General features: G+C 38.8%; 1 protein-coding gene across 2 annotated transcripts in view; it reads left to right on the forward strand.

Annotated features, from left to right (window-relative positions):
* Window positions 1-12,475, forward strand: part of ACVR1C (activin A receptor type 1C) — a 51,503-nt gene extending 39,028 nt beyond the window's left edge. For both annotated transcript variants that reach the window (XM_032211257.1, XM_032211266.1), the window contains exons 5-9: window positions 2,895-3,062; window positions 6,176-6,332; window positions 7,474-7,598; window positions 9,616-9,746; window positions 11,828-12,475. In XM_032211257.1, the coding sequence (XP_032067148.1) occupies window positions 2,895-3,062; window positions 6,176-6,332; window positions 7,474-7,598; window positions 9,616-9,746; window positions 11,828-11,950 (704 nt within the window). In that variant the 3' untranslated portion in view covers window positions 11,951-12,475. The remainder of the gene's footprint in view (window positions 1-2,894; window positions 3,063-6,175; window positions 6,333-7,473; window positions 7,599-9,615; window positions 9,747-11,827) is intronic.
* Window positions 12,476-12,681: the final 206 nt, after the last annotated feature.

Genomic DNA, 12,681 nt, shown 5'->3' on the forward strand with positions numbered 1-12,681 from the left:
CTTTGGCTTCTGTTGAAGAAGCTCTCTTCCCCCATCTCTCTGGACAGTTATAACAAATCACAAACATTCTATTTCTGAAAAACAAACTGAGAAACCATGATACTTATGACCTGGACCTATTTCAATTACATTTCTGGCCATTGATGAATGGCATACTAGAAACTGGCTGCAAGGAATGGGTAGGTACTGTATTACAGCTTTCCTCTTTCTCCTCAATGATATTTTCTCTGAATTCTTTGCCAAGGTTGGACCTTAGGGGGCGCTGTTTCACAATAGTTGTAGTCCTTCTGTCAGGTTTTGTCCAAAAGTGGTGCTAGGAAACTACTGTTTGCCATTGATCTTCAATATCTACCAGTTTTTCATTTTGATTTATGTGCTGTTCAATTCCCCCATCAATCCTAATGAAATTGATGGGGGAAATCATTCTGAGTTTTAGAGTAAGGCATCATTATTAAGCTGATGATATCAAGCTCTGTTGTTCCTGATCATGCAGCTTCAGGGAAGCTGTTGCTAGAAATCTTTGAATGTTGTATAAGCTTGGTGATAGATTGAAGTGAGGTGAGGGAGCTGAAATTAAATTTAGGCAAGGCAAAGATGCAATTATAAAACTGAATCCCAGTTTTTGTACAGGGTTACACCCCAGTGGTGGGTTCCTAATAGGGTTGGTACCGGTTCGCTTCAAGAATGCTTCACTGATACTGGTTTGCTGCGCACATGTGCAGTTCACTGCGCATGCACAAAGAATGTGAAAAACTACTAAAAAACATGCCAACAATGGCAGCAGTGACCAGGGAACCAGTTTGGGCCCGTGGCCAGCCTGGGTCGCTGCCAGTTCTGAGACCAAGGCCAAATTACCACTACAAACCGATGCGGTTCACCCAAACCGATGCAAACTGGTAGAAACCCACCTTTATTACACTCTCTTTCAAAGGCTAGATTCACAAACTGAAATTATTCCTCAGCTGGAATGTCCCAAGGTTTGTAAGTGGCAGTCACGACAAGAAATACGTTGGCTGGTTTCAGCAACTCTTCTTGAACTGGTTGGATTTGGTGACAGTTATCCATGTCTTGGTTACAGCCTGATGCAATGATTGGGGTGGAAGGGTATTATATTATTTTATTATATTTTATTATGTGATTATTCTCTTTTATTAGTTTTATTGTTTTATATATGAGGTATTTATATTCCTGCAAGCTGCCATGCGTCGCCATGTGCAAATAGGTGGCAATATAAATTTCATAAAATAAAATAAGATAGCTGGGCTGCTGACTAATGCAAGGTGTCATATGCTACACATACATAGTTTGCTGTCAAGTTCTCTGCTCTTTGGTTGAAGGTACTAATATTTGGGTGTTCATCTCCCAAAGCTAGGGAGAACCCAACAGCAAGCTTTGTACTACAATCTGGCCTATCCCTCCCCCCCAAGGAAATTCCTATGATGCACATACCAGAATAATTTGTCTTTCATCATGCTTTTAATTCTTAATTAACAGCAGGATTAATTTTTATTTATCTTTGTACCATCTGTACTCTGGTGTTTCATTTTATTAGCTATCTCCATATCTATGTCAACAGAAAAAACAAAAAGGAAAGATAAAGTATGATTCCTGCCAGAAAGGAGGGGTATATATATTAAATGAATCAAATAAAAAAAATATAAATTGTATTTGATGCCAATAATAACAGAAAATAATATACAATTTTAATAAATGAACATACAAACAAATATGGGGATATAGCCTAGCATAGCTTTGGCTTCTATAGGCCTAGGTTTCTGCACTCAACACAAAACATTATAAACAAACTGAAATAAAAATGACAAGGAGAAATTGGCCGTCTGCAAGGGGGAAACCCGATCTGTGCAAAACCCAACTCAAAAGTTCCACGGCCCCAATCTCGTGACAGGCAGGGGGTATTCATTCCTTTTCCAGGAATCAGAGATGCTATGGGAATATTTTGGGAATATTTTAAGTCCTCACTCAATAGCAGCTTTTGCATATCTTTATTTAAATTCTTTCCTGTGCTTGACATTACTCTGTTCACTTTTAATCTGCTCAAGAGAATTATTGCTTACAGGGGGGGGGAGGGGGTTTAAACCCATAAATCGGTTAAGAATAAAATGTGTGAAAGGGTATATGGACCTGCTGGAACAAGGATCGAAAGATAGGGAGAAGTATAATGAATAGTGTAGTAAATGGTAAACAGAGCTGTGTTTCTTTTTCTTATCGCTCACCTTTAATGTCCGGATGACTGCTTCTTAGTCTTTTTTCTGCATGCTGCATAGTGTTGCCTAGTCAAAGAAATAGTGTGAAGGGAATGTAGATATGTGCAGAAGTTAGTGGAGCCATAACTTATGTAGAAAATAGAAGTATGGCAAATGTTCCAGTGGGCGGATAGTGAAGGACATTGCTTATTGGTTCAGGAAAGAGGCGAAGAATTTAATCAAGGTCAAAGTACCCATTCTCAGTTAAATTTAAATAAAGTTGGATGTAGTTGCATGTCAAAGACTACTTGTTATCTTATATTTGTTTTGTGTTTTGTTTTTTTACACAAATGCCATAATTTGAGGACTATAAAGTGCTCTTAAGATATAGTCCTACGGTAGGATGAATTCCAGAGGTTTCTTTAAATAAATCACCTCCTGTGGTTTATTTATTTTGACCTAGGAGCAAATGTCCTCTGGCCTGTGTATTTGGAAACCAGCCTCTGCATTCAGGGAGACTTACTCCGCAGCATTGAGGATTGACGCTTTAATATGTGAAACTCCATTCTAGTATATTTTATATAGCCAAATCTTTCCTACCAAAAATCAACAGGTTTTGCAAATCTCCTGAATCTTGGAATGATTAAACCTATATGCTTTTTAAAAATTGTTTATAATCTCTCTCCGTAGACAATGGGACCTGGACTCAACTGTGGCTTGTAACTGAATATTATGAGCAAGGCTCTTTGTTTGACTACTTAAACAGCAACACTGTGACAGCTAATGAAATGATTAAGCTGACCTTTTCAATTGCCAGTGGCCTAGCACATCTGCACATGGAAATCGTTGGAACCCAAGGTATAACCCTTCTCAGCGCAGTTTTCTTTGTGTTGAAGTCATAAGATTTAGGAATAACTTGAAGAGAAGTTAGAGGGATATGTTTAATGGGGCAGCCAAGCTTAACTCAACTTAATTGACATCCACATATCAGTTGAACCAGGAATAATAATTGTCCTCCTCTTCCAGCAGTGCTGTAATACCTGGCAACTTTAGGAGAAGCAAGAACTTGCCTTCTCCATTAGATTGAGTATCATTTGCTCCTCCTCTCTCTGTCTTAAAATCTGGGATTGGCATGTGACTAATTATTAAAACTCCATGTAATCATGAGGAAGTCCTTTATCTTAAGAGCTGCATGGTATTCAGCAAGAGGTGGTATTCAGCAGGTTCTGACCAGTTCTGGAGAACCGCTAGCGGAAATTTTGAGTAGTTCGGAGAACCGGTAAATACCACCGCTGACTGGCCCCACCCTCATCTATTCTGTGCCTCCCAAGTCCCAGCTGAACGAGAGGAAATGAGGATTTTGCAATAACCTTTCCCTGGAGTGGGGAGGGAATGGAGATGTTACAATATCCTTCCCCTGCCATGCCCACCAAACCACACCCACCAAGCCATGCCAAATCCCCCAAGCCACACCCACAGAACTGATAGTAAATTTTTTTGAAGCCCACCACTGGGTGGCATAGAGATTAGAATGCAGTATTGCAGGGTGCTTCTGCTGATCACGAGCTGCCAGCAGTTTGGCAGTTCGGGTCTCAACAGCTCAAGGTTGACTCAGCCTTTCGAGGTCGGTAAAATGAGGACCTAGATTGTTGGGAAAATATGCTGACTTTGAGAGAGCTGTAAAGCACTGTGAAGTGGTATATAAGTCTAAGTGCTATTGCTATCTTGCTTTTTCCATATCCCATTTTCCTTTTGCACTACTTGAATGAACACTTGGATATATTTACAAGTATTGCATAAACAATTGTGAGAGTAAAGTCTCTTTCACCTTGAACTTGGTTCTTTGGGACATCATGGATATTTCCACTGAGAGATTACCTGTTTCCAGGATAGAAGACTTTTGCTTTCCCCCTCTAAAGTCCACTGGTTTCCTGTCATCTTTTATTAAAACAGTGACTAGTCCCAACCCTACAACACTTAGCTTTCTGAGGTGCCAGTGAAATCTAGATGCAGACAATATATATGTGGCTTTTTTTTCACAGTATCCCATGGAGTAGATCAGTGGTGGGTTTCAAATCTTTTTAGAACCTCTTCTGTAGGTGTGGCCTGCTTTGTGGGAGTGGCCTGCCAGCCATGTGACTGAGTGGGAGTGGCTTGGCAGTCATGTGACTGGTGGGCGTGGCCAACTTGTAAAATGTGGTGAAACTCACTTAACAACGCTCTTGCTTAGCAACCAAAATGTTGGCTCAGAAACTCTGGCATTTGAAGCACGCAAGTCTTAAAGCTGTCAAGTTACAAGACCCTTGCACCCCTAACCCTTTAGAAAAAAAACTCAGGGTCTTCAAACTTGACAGCTTTAAGACTTGTGGACTTTAACTCCCAGTATTCCTCCTCCAGTCATGTTGGCTCAGGAACTCTAGCATTGAAGTGTTAAAGCAAGTCTTAAAGCTGTCAAGTTACAAGATCCTTGCACCCCTAACCCTTTAGAAAAAAAAACCCAGGGATGTTCAAACTTGACAGCTTTAAGACTTTATGGTTTAGATAGGACTTTTAGAGGCGGGCGGGACGATTGGTGAGCCAGCCAATCAGTGAGCTGTGGGCAGGGCAAGCATGGTGCGGACGGGCAGAGGGAAGGAGCTGGAACCGGTTCTAAATGGCACAGTAGATTTGTGGAACCTCTTCTATAGAAGAAGTTAGAACTGGCAGGAATCCACCCCTGGAGTATATGTAATTGAGAGGACAGGCCTCTCCACCTGCTGTACCATTTCTGCCCAACTGCATGAAGTCTGTGCATTTTAACATCTGAGCCAGCATTTTTCCTGACATTTTGGCTGAAGCCAGAGCAGAGTTAGAATTGGTCTCCCCCACCCACCCCATTACTATTGTAATACTTGGATTTGTGGTGATCTGTTCACTTGCTGTATCACATCTTCCAGCATCAAACTGCATATGTTGCATCCACTGATAGCTGACCAGTCACCCTATTTTGGGTAACTCGGATCCAGGGGTGGGTTCTGCCCGGCTTTACTGCTGGTTCACTCATGCGCGCGCATGTGCAGTTCAATTAAAATTGTTCTGTGCATGTGCAGAACTAAAAAACAAGATGCCGGTGGTGATGGCGGCAACAAGGGAACTGGTTTGGGGGGGCGTGGCAGGTCCCCAGCGACCCAGGCTGCCATACCACTACTGGTTCGGCCCAACCATCACTGCTCAGATCCTCTTAGGAGTAAGTAATTCTGGGGTCTAGGGTCACTGCCAGACATGTTGAGCATCTGGTGGGTAAAATTGCTCAGATTCGTTCTACACTTAACTCCAACTTTGATGCAGATACAATAGAAGTTACGGGGTCTGAGTTTTGCATAGTTATCTGGGAGGAGTTTGAACCCCTGAGGAAGTGAACAGGGTTCTTGTAACTGTTAGTTTGGCTATAGTTAGATCCATGTCCCTCCTGGCTGCTCAAGGCTGCCCAAGAGAAGATGTGTGAGTGGGTCTGCATTCATCGTTGTTCTTCTTGACCTTGATGTAGTGTGTAATCTGGGCTTCTCTTGGAATAATGACTCCTGCTCGAGAATCACTTTTAAGCAGCACTTAAAAGAAAAAACCAGCTTTTTCTGCTCTTTTCACCTCTCCTAGTTGCTCTTGTGAGCAAAATGTTGTTACTGTGCTTGAAGAATCCATTCTGGGCCTGAATATGCTAATTTCGCTGCAAGGGTCCTAACCATTTCAGGATAAGCAGCAAAGACTGCTGAGATTTCTGTCTGTTTTCACTTGAACATAAATAGAAGTAGCCACTCAGTCAGGAATCTTGCTTTCTCAAGTAGAAATAATATTTTGTTTCATTCCTCTTATTAGTGTTGACATATTGTATTTATCCTAAGACCTGAATGCTAATGTAATATGTATTTTATGTGATATAAACCAATTGTACCTAACATTTGAACTTGTTACAATGTACATTTTGTGCTTCAAAGGAAAGCCAGCTATTTCACACAGAGACTTGAAATCTAAAAATATTCTAGTCAAAAGGAACGAAAGCTGTGCTATTGCTGACTTGGGGCTAGCTGTGAAGCATGACTCGGTATTAAACACAATTGACATACCACAGAATCCTAGAGTAGGAACCAAGAGGTAAGTCAGTCAAAAAAGTAATGTTTTTATAAAATTGTGATATGAGCACAAAACTGAAACAGTGTTGGACAAATGATCTCTTGCAAACTGTCCCCCTTCATTTTAGTGATAAATCCCCAGATTTGTGAAGTCTTGTAAATCAGCGGTCTCCAATCTTGGCAACTTTAAGACTTGTGGACTTCAACTCCCAGAATTCCTCAGTTAGATTTGCTTTGCTGGCTGAGGAACAGCTCAGAAGGCTAGGAACAGGTGAGCCAGATTTGCTGGCTGGGGAACTCTGGGAGTTGAAGTCCACAATTCTTAAAGTTGCCAAGGTTGGAGACCCCTGTTGTAAATCATTCTCTAATTTTGCTTTTCAACTTTGTTGTTGAGTATTTTTAATTATCACATGATCTGTAGCCCTATATGTCTGGGCAGAAAGAATCAAAATACTGATAACTTCTCCTTGTGATCCTTCAGACACTATTTTTGTATGACTCAGCCTAATTGTTTTGCCTTGGTAAACTCTATAACCTTTTGAAATCAAATAAGGCATTTCTTTAAATAAAAGTCATGATTGTGAGGAGTTGTGTAGGGTTTATTTTTCCCCAGATCTCAGGAGCAAAAACAGAACAATAATTTATTATAGAAAGAACATTATTGTTCATTGTTGGGTATATCCTATCAAAGCAAATTGTAGCTTCAGAGAGACAAATAAGTGAATGAATCATTTTTCCTATGTCCATTTGAAAGTAATTGAACTTATTGAAACTGTTTTATGTAGACAATCAAGTAAATTGAACATGTCTCAAGTTGATCTGCACCTGTGGGAGTGCATATTTTGTTTTGCATTATGGTAAATTGATGATCAATGTTGCTTTTGGGAACTATTTGTTCCTTTCCTATGTGCGTGATTCAAATTGATTATAAGGAAACTGCTAAAGAGGGATTTGGGGGAAAATATGAATAATACTCTGAATTTTTCCTCTCAAATACGTTTGCTTACTTAAAAATATCACTTGTATTGTCCATTTGAATTATGTTTCATTTAATCATGCTGCTGTATATTGGAAATACTAATTATATTCTCATTAGCTGTGATTGCTTGCAATTTCCCTTTCATCAACAAATCTCTGAATTTCACTGTCTCTGTGTTTGAAAGGTACATGGCTCCAGAAATACTTGATGACACAATGAACATAAATAACTTTGAATCTTTCAAGCGTGCAGATATTTACTCTCTTGGGCTGGTGTATTGGGAGATATCCAGAAGATGCTTTGATGGAGGTATGAACCTTGTCCCTTATTAAGGCAACTTACACTGAACCAAAGCTTTTGCTTCTTACTGAATTTTGATTCACTTTGGACTTGATGTACTACATTTAATTATACAAAAATATATTATCTGTTTTAAAGAGCTTTTAAAATAAAAAGAGTTATATACATGTTTTTAAAAATCTATCATTGATATATTAACCAAATCAAAAAGCGTAAACAGGATAAATGCCAAAATGAACATTCAATTAACTGAGATAGAAATAGAATCAAAAACTTATTTCAAGGTAAATGTTTTCAATTTTCAGAAGCACGTGGAATGAAAGCAAGGCAACTCCTATTCATAACAGTTCCAGGTGATTTCAAATAACAGAGAAGTAAATTCTGGCAACACTGATTTGAATACTAAAGGGAAATAATCTTTTATATTGCTATTACTTCTCTGAATTTGGACAATAGGAGTGGACACTTTTTGAAACTTATGATGTTTTGTCTATGGAGATTCTCAATCATCCAGGCCATGGTTGTCCTAAAAGTGCTTTTCCAACTGGACTTTCTTGGGGTTGTTTTTTTTCTTTGAAAATGTTTTGTTTCACATTCAAGAAGCTTCTTTTTAGAACTGAAGAAACTTCTTGGATAAGAAGCGAAACCTTTTTTCAAAGGAAAAACCAAAAAGTCCAGTCGCCTTTGGGAAAAGCACCTTTAGGACATAATCTTTGAAGAATACACAAGAATACAGTGTGTATGTAGCTATATAAATAGCTTTTCTCTGTATATTTGAACACATTATCAAGCTTTTAATAAGAAATGCTTATTGAAATTGTACACTGCAAAAACAAAACAAAACAAAACAAAAAAAAACAACCCAAACCCCTAGCTGTGTTATCTTGGGCCAATCATTTTTTTCTCAGAAAAATGTAATAACAAACCACTTCCAAAAATCTTGCTGAGAAAATTGCAGGGGCTAGTCTAGGTGGTTGCAGGAATCGTTACTGACAAAAAGAAACAAAATGAACTGGATTACATTTAGAAACACCATTCTAAAATGTACATGTATAAAATTCTGTTTTTTTTTTTTGTTCTTAAAATATTTCTACCATCAAAGTCAAAGTGAGAATCTTTTTCTGTCACCCAAAGATTAAATTATAACATTGTAGGGTTAGATATAGAGTCCTGTAAAAGATTTGCCATCTCATGTTATATAAGTATAGTCTGTTATTACTGTTGTATTTAAATGCACCTCATCCTTCTTTTCTCAGCCCGTATCAAACTTTGATTAATCATCAGCTTTTTTTTTTTTTTTACATAAGAAGGATTGGTAGAGAAAATATCTGTTAAATTCAGGACCTTGTCAATGCTACAGATTTAAACGAAGATGGTACCCAATTATTTTTAATTTGAGCCTAATAGCTCTAAAGATTCTGTTTTATAAACGTTTGTAGTGATTCTCAGTCATCATAGGTCATCATGGGTATCCCAAAAGTGCTTTTTCAGGAGGCAACTGGACTTTCTTGTTTTTTCTTTTGAAAACGTTTCACTTTTCATCCAAGAAGCTTCTTCAGCTGTGACAGGTGGGTGGAGAATGGAAGGATTCCCCTAAAGAAGCTTCTTGGATGAGAAGCGAAACGTCTTCAAAAGAAAAAAAAACAAGAAAGTCCAGTTGCAGCCTGAAAAAGCACCTTTGGGACATTCTGTTTTATAGCTTACATCGTATTTATCTCTACAAAAAAGTTAGTATTTTGGTATTGAATAATGTTTTGAAAGAAAAACAGATGTTGATAGAGAAATCATTCTCTCTCAAGCAAGTGTCTCCAGATGTGTTCAGCAGTATTTCTGAATTCTCTGACGAATTCAGGAAGTTCTACTCCCACCATATTTGGACACACCAAGTTAGGACAAGTCTGCAACAGAAAGTTGTGTTAGGAAGTTGGTGACTATTACAGTTATAAAATTTCTAAAACCTGTTTCCTACAACATTTGAAGTGATACTAACATGTAAAAATCTATTTGTACCTCATTACTTTCTTAGGAATTGTGGAGGAGTACCAGTTACCTTATTACGATGCTGTATCTTCTGATCCTTCAATAGAAGAAATGAGAAAGGCAGTCTGTGAACAAAAGCTGAGACCAAATATTCCAAATCAGTGGCAAAGCTGTGAGGTAACTTCATCACCTTCATATAAAAAGATGTACATTTTCAATATTCGCTAATGGCACAAAAGAGACATAGTGTAAAGCAAGGTTTAAATTTGGGTGCCTTATTCCTAAATTTGGGGGCTCACATTTCTAAATTTCACCCTGGGATAAGAAAATGCTAACCTATCTAGAGGAGGGCTGTCAAACTCATGGCCTGCAGGTCAGATGCGTCATGTGCTGGCCACGCCCATGTCCAGCTTAGTGAAGGAGGGAAAGTCATGATATGCCACATGATAATGCCGTGATGATGCGCATTTAACACCACTGTTCTAGAGGCACCAGGCAGCTGAACAGGCAATTGATGGACACGGAAAATTGGAAAGAAGGACAAATAGAGGAGATAGGAGGACACACTATCTTTTTAACTTTCCTTAACAAAATAAAACTGAAAAACTTCAAAAAAAAAAAAAAGGACTTATGGCTACATGTATATGAATTTTTCCCCCCAACATCAGAAAGGCTGGTGTTTCAAGGAAGACAGAATGCTAGTGTGGTTGGGCAGTGTGTAACTGATTACGGTCTTGCCAATTTGAGGCAGCTGTGAAAGCTCCAGGAGAGTATTAATTAACCAATTAAGGTCACAATTAAGGTCAGCAGAATTTATTAACTTGTTGGTAGCACTTATTAGGGAAGTGCTGCATTGCAGAGAGAAGGTGATCCAGAAGATACATCTTGATAAGATACTCAAAAAGCTGGACAATATTTGAATTTAAGATAGATGGAGGACAGAAGGATAAAAAGAGCCAAACAGAGGACATGAGGACAAAAAGGAGGACATACCCTCCTTTTGCCAGACTGGTAACCTCATTTCTGCATTACACATATTTCTGGGAATATTGGCTGAGGGAAACCTTCAGGCAGCCCTTTTGATGTTCTGTATGGAACATATGCACAAATATAAGGACAGCCGCACTGGATCAGATTGAAGTCTCGATTCAGCATTTGTTCCCACACAGTTGCAGAAAATAGGGGTGAGCAATCTGTAGAACTCCAGATGTGGCTAAACGACACCTCTCAGCACTTGGGACTTCTCTAGGAGAGTGCTGCTAGCAAAGATGGAGTGCCACCAATTGCCTGCAAGCAGGAGATGATGGCCATAATCCTTTTCTGTTCATGTCCTTCAGCAACTGATATTACAAAGCCAATTAGAGATATGGTTAGTACGTGCTTGAGTAAAAAAGAATTAAAAATTGTATCAACACATACACCGTAACCAGTGTTTTCCATGAATTTGTCCTTTTAAAACAGTGGTTCTCAACCTTCCCAATGCTGCGACCTTTTAATACAGTTCCTCATGTTGTGGTGATCCCCAACCATAAAATTGGTGTCTCGGTTGCTAAGACCATCGAAAATATGTGTTTTCTGATGGTCTTAGGTGATCCTTGTGAAAGGGTCATTCGACCCCCAAAGGGGTCCCAACCCAGAAGCTGAGAACCACTGTTTTAAAGCCAGCCAAGTAGATGACCATCACTATATCATTTAATCGTCAGCTTATCTACTTGCGAAGCTGCTATTTATTTTTTAGTGTATGAATCTTGACATGGATACAAAGATATAGGTGGAGGAATGAAAGTTACATTCATTTGAACAAATTTTTTTTTCTTATTTTTCATTGGTTTTCTTCCTTTCTCGGGAAGACTTTTTTGCATGTTGTTCTAGAGCAGAGGTGTCAAACTCGTGGGCCCATGGGCTGGATGCATCAATCACGCACTGGCCATGCCCACCCCCATTTTAGTGAAGGGGGGAGTCACTATATGTCACGTGACAACAATGTGACGCTGTGAGTTTGACTAGAGTATACCCCAGCTCTCACCAGAATAATTTTTTTGCATACACAGGAGGTTGCTGAGGGAAGGATGAGACTAGTATGGCCATTTCATCAGCAGAATGAAAATTAGGCTCTAAGCCAGAATATATGAATAATAAATATACATTGATCAATATTTTTGAATTGTTTTCTTGAGCCCTGGCAATATTTATAGCATACCAAAAACATTGCAGTGGGAATATGTTTTTTTTAAATTCTTGGTTTGTCCTTTCTTAAGGCGCTCAGACTTATGGGCCGAATCATGCGTGAGTGCTGGTTCACCAATGGGGCAGCTCGACTGACAGCACTTCGTATTAAGAAGACAATTTCCCAACACTGTGGACAAAATTCCAAAGCTTAAATTTACACGCCTTGTAAAAATGGAACAGGAAAATGCATTTACTGTATGTCTTTGGTTTTTGTATTGTTTTTGATTTTGCTCTACCTCACATGATACTCAGAATAGTACTGCAAAGCCCAAATCCTAGAATACTACAATGTAGCTTCATTGGTTCTTCACATTTCATCAGAATTAACTTTTGGTTGCTGGGTGATGTGTGTCTTGTTTTGGCTCGTAAAGGAAAATGATTTATTTATTTTATGAGCATAATAATCCATGAACATGCTTCACAGTGTTGACATAATACTTCCTGCCATGGCAGCAGAAGCTCCTGAATTACATATGAGAAGTGAACATCAGCAAAAGTTTATCACCATGGCAGAGCCCTGTTCTTGTTTGTGTTGGTGGTATACATGAATTTCATAAACTAGACCAAAAGTGGGCAACTTGTGAGCTGATTTTATCACACCTTCTGTCTCGCTTCACTCTTATATAAAAACAGCTTCCTTTTTGGTAAACACTGTCTCTTCATCCCCCTGGTTTTTTAAAAAAGGAGAAAGGTTGAAAATAGATTTCTTGATCTATTTCTGGTGGAGCCCACTGCATTCCAGAAAGTTATCTCTGAAAGGGTGCAGCTGGTAAACACAAGGTTATTTACTCTTCGAAGTAAACTCTGAGGATACTAAATGTATTGAATCTTTATTAAAATATATTGACCACTGGCTTATTTAAAAAAATATTTGAAATGACCG

Source organism: Thamnophis elegans, chromosome 1, assembly GCF_009769535.1.
Source record: "Thamnophis elegans isolate rThaEle1 chromosome 1, rThaEle1.pri, whole genome shotgun sequence".
NCBI lineage: Eukaryota > Metazoa > Chordata > Lepidosauria > Squamata > Colubridae > Thamnophis > Thamnophis elegans.